This window comes from Solanum tuberosum, unplaced genomic scaffold (genome assembly GCF_000226075.1).
Source record: "Solanum tuberosum cultivar DM 1-3 516 R44 unplaced genomic scaffold, SolTub_3.0 scf00149, whole genome shotgun sequence".
Lineage (NCBI taxonomy): Eukaryota > Viridiplantae > Streptophyta > Magnoliopsida > Solanales > Solanaceae > Solanum > Solanum tuberosum.
The window spans coordinates 521,187-524,944 of NW_006239072.1; the positions used below are offsets into that span (position 1 = coordinate 521,187).

Below are 3,758 nucleotides of genomic sequence, written 5' to 3' on the forward strand. Positions count from 1 at the left end.
CACCTCCCAAAGGATAATATGGAATAGGACCCCAGCTAGCCTATACCTCATCAAGAAGAAGGTAACGTGGCTGTAATAAGCGAAGAGTGAATGTTTATCAATTATATCTGCCCCATGGTTTAGCTCACTTGGCAAGGTTGAGGGACTTTGTGGCTAAGGTCAAGGGTTCGAGCCCTACGTCAAACGAACCAAGCCTGGTATTTAATCGGAGAAGGGCAGAGGGTTGCGTCCATCATCCCCAAGTTTCAAAGGTTGTGGTTGGTCCTAAGGGTATAATATTTTTAGAAAAAAGAACGCATAGGAAAAGATTATGCTGTCAGTAAAATTGAGAGTGATGAAAGGTGTTCCTTTTTTTACTCTGATGAAAACCCACCTGGTTAACTAAGACAACACGCTGATCATGAAGCTGATCAATAATCAAATCACAAACTGTAGTCTTGCCTGACGCAGCACCTCCAGCAACTCCTGCAGGGAAAACAGTTTATATGTAATATGAGCATGGATTAAGAGAACACTAAGAGAGCTAGAATGATTCAAACAGATAACAATCATGATATATGCAAACAGAATTTGCATTTATAGCCTTGAACAGAATGGAAATTCAATCAGTTAAAAGATTAAGTTTCAGAACTGTAACCAAGTGACATAAACTGTTCCCATCTTTGACCATAATCCCAAGAGATCTCCTCCTACCGAAGCAACAAACTGCTCTTTTGACCAAACATCAGACAACAAACTCAGAGAAGAGAAGCTCGTGGCATATGCTTCCAATAAATGCTCAACTAACTCCACTAAGACGAGATACAAATTCAATGCAGCAGGCAAGATAAGGATCAAGCACAAAAACAAACCCAGGCCTTAGTCAGATAAAACTTGGTCTGGACTTCTACATCAAACAACTAAATGAATAATTTTTCCATCGCCAAATTCAACATCATAAGTTTCTCATCTAATGTGATCAGGCATATGCATGCATAGCTTTACTAAGTTTGAAATATGCAAAGAGCCATTAGCATCCATCCAAAATGATTTGAATGATGACTGAAATGAATTGTTCTGCATATATTTGTGATAAAAAGACTGAGTAGTTGTCCTTAGTTTCGGAAGCAAAAAGTATCGTGTACACTGAAATTCATCAAACATAAGCACGCGAAGAACAATTCGATGATTTATCTCCTTCTATGATTAAACAAAGCATGATAGCCTCTAAGGTACAGTTAGTTGAGAAAAAGCTCAAGCAACAGCAAGAGATATATCACTGCCTCGACATACCTATGACAAAGGGTTGCTTAACACGTTCATCTATAGAAGTTGTTGGTTGCCCAATCTCTGAAGTATGTGGCTCTTCTAAATGGAATCCAGAATAATGTACTCCGGATGACGCCTGTATCAAATCTTCAACTGCTTTTGAACCCATTTATTAATTGTAGGCTCTGCATTTACGTAACTATCAGCTAATGGAACAATTGCGTACAGAAGATTGTGCCACCAACATAAAATAGTCATCCAGATGGTAACTGACATACTTACAAAAAACCTTTCCTTTCAAGTGAGATCTTGTCCACACATAATTCCTTTTTTTCTTTTTGAAAGGTCAAAACAGTAAGGTCCATAATTCATGATTCCTTTGACTCAGATACAGATGTTTATACTTTGTGGCACTTTTCTTTAAGATGCTAAATGTCTACGATACTGTCACATTTCTTGTATTCCTCGGTTCCCAAATTTACAAAGGGCTACTGAGCTTTTGCTTGTACATATTCATGCCACTTTGGATGAATAAAATACATACTTACTAGTCTTTAAAAACAGTTCATTATTTCTTGATATAATGAGCATGCTTCAGCATTAATGTTCACAGAGATCCAAGAACATTTGGTTTGTGAAAATTGACCAAAATTAGTAGTCAACCACAGTAGAAAAGTCATAAGTCAAAAGTATTATGTCCAGATAAAGCAAAACACAATCTAGCCATAGCCAAAAGTAGTTTAACTCATCTGTTAATATCATCTTGAACATGGCAACTATATTCAAAAAAGAAAAATCACTTTTGCATCCTCCTTTTTTCTATTTATTATTTTTCGCCTAAAGACTTGCTTCAATTTTGACTCTTGGCAATGTCAAGTATATGTATAAAACTACGTTGGATATTTCCTCAAGTGTAATTAGAATTGGGTCTAAATTAACTCAAAACGGACCATTGGGAAGTAATTTTGTAATTGATGCTTCATGACTCTAGTTTGGTTCTTCAAGTCCCAATGAAGTATCAACTAATAAAGGAGGCACCACTCCCTTTTATTTTTTCACAAATTTCCCAAACACAAAGTTTCGATCTCTTAGAATGCTAATCATCACGTTTGATTATTTGATTCATTAATCACAACACAATCTGATCCAAACAGGATTGCAACTCAAACACAAAACTTCCAGTAAACTGACAAGTAACCAGTTTGAATCTTGAAAGCAATAGCTTCAGGTCTCAACAGCCTCTCAATGTGCCTTACTACATTAAAGAAATACCCCATTTAAGTGATCAGAATCATCTACTTAGATCTCCACCGTCCAACAAAAAAAAATTTAGTAGCACCTTAATTCCTATATGTCCTAGTTATTGATAGATAAATCTCCCTAAATCCTAACTACTGTGTGTTCATGACTCTGCTGTATCCCAGTTCACACATCCTCAATTGAGTACAAATGATCACCTAGAACAACAACAATTGCACCTTAGTCCCAAATGATCACCCAGAATCTTGAAAATATAATTCAGTGCATTTCGGCAGCTAAAAGGTACGAAAAAGGATTGCTCCTTTGCTGCAACCAAATCAAGGTTTCACAAATCCGTACATGTCCTCGTGATTTGATAAAAGAAGCTCTCCATATCCTCACTACTGCATATTCACAACTATGCTTTATCCTAGTTCAAACTGTAAAACAATGTATTTTGGACTAGCTCACGAGGGGGGAGGATTGTCCAAGGTCATATAAAGTGACCATCCATTCCTTTTTCATCCAATGTGAGACTCTTCAACACAAACGTCCTCAAATTGATCACCCAGAACGCTGAAAATTTAATTATGTTCATCTCAACAGCTAAAAAGTACGAAAAAGATTGCTCCTTTTCTACAACCAAATCAACCCCTTGTGAAGCCCTTAAGAGTATGAGAGGGAGGGGACCAGAAGAATTAAGAAATAGCAATAAAGATTCTACCTGCTTAACTACTACAGCACTTACGACAACATAAGTGTAATCTCGCAAGTGGGGTCTATAAAGGTAGGACGTACGCAAACATTACCTCTACCTTAAAAAGAAATGTAACCAACACTGGACTACTATAACACTCAACATAACAAAAAATCATCACTTTATCACAAAAAAAAAAGAAATCAACCCAAATCAAAATCTTTAACATATAGTCCAACAAATAAAAGATATAAGCTTTTTAACTAAAAGGGGATCCATATCTGCAACAGGAAATCAGATAAAAATTGAACAGCATAAATAAAGCAACCTGATAATGTGAATGCAAAATTAGATTCTTGAATATACCTTTTATAGCTCGATTCAAGTAGATTGAGCTTAAAAAAAAGATCTTTCACTAGAAAAAAAGAGAGATAAAAGCAAAAAGATATTATCTTTATGCAGTATATATGAGTCTTTAAACAATTTTGGTGAATTTATAGTGGGGAAAGTTCGTAGAAGGAGCGTTTTTATGTATTATTGTCTTGATATTTTTTTGTGAATTTTACAGTGACGC

General features: G+C 35.9%; 1 protein-coding gene across 2 annotated transcripts in view; it reads right to left on the reverse strand.

Moving 5' to 3' along the window:
- LOC102604082 (uridine kinase-like protein 3) overlaps window positions 1–3,758 on the reverse strand; it is a 9,780-nt gene extending 6,022 nt beyond the window's left edge. The window contains exons 1-3 of one of the 2 annotated variants that reach the window (XM_006352483.2): window positions 3,551–3,758; window positions 1,273–1,433; window positions 374–465 (exon numbers count right to left, since the gene is read on the reverse strand). In XM_006352483.2, coding sequence (XP_006352545.1) covers window positions 374–465; window positions 1,273–1,417 — 237 coding nt within the window. In that variant the 5' untranslated portion in view covers window positions 1,418–1,433; window positions 3,551–3,758. The other variant, XM_015310971.1, reaches the window with a different exon arrangement.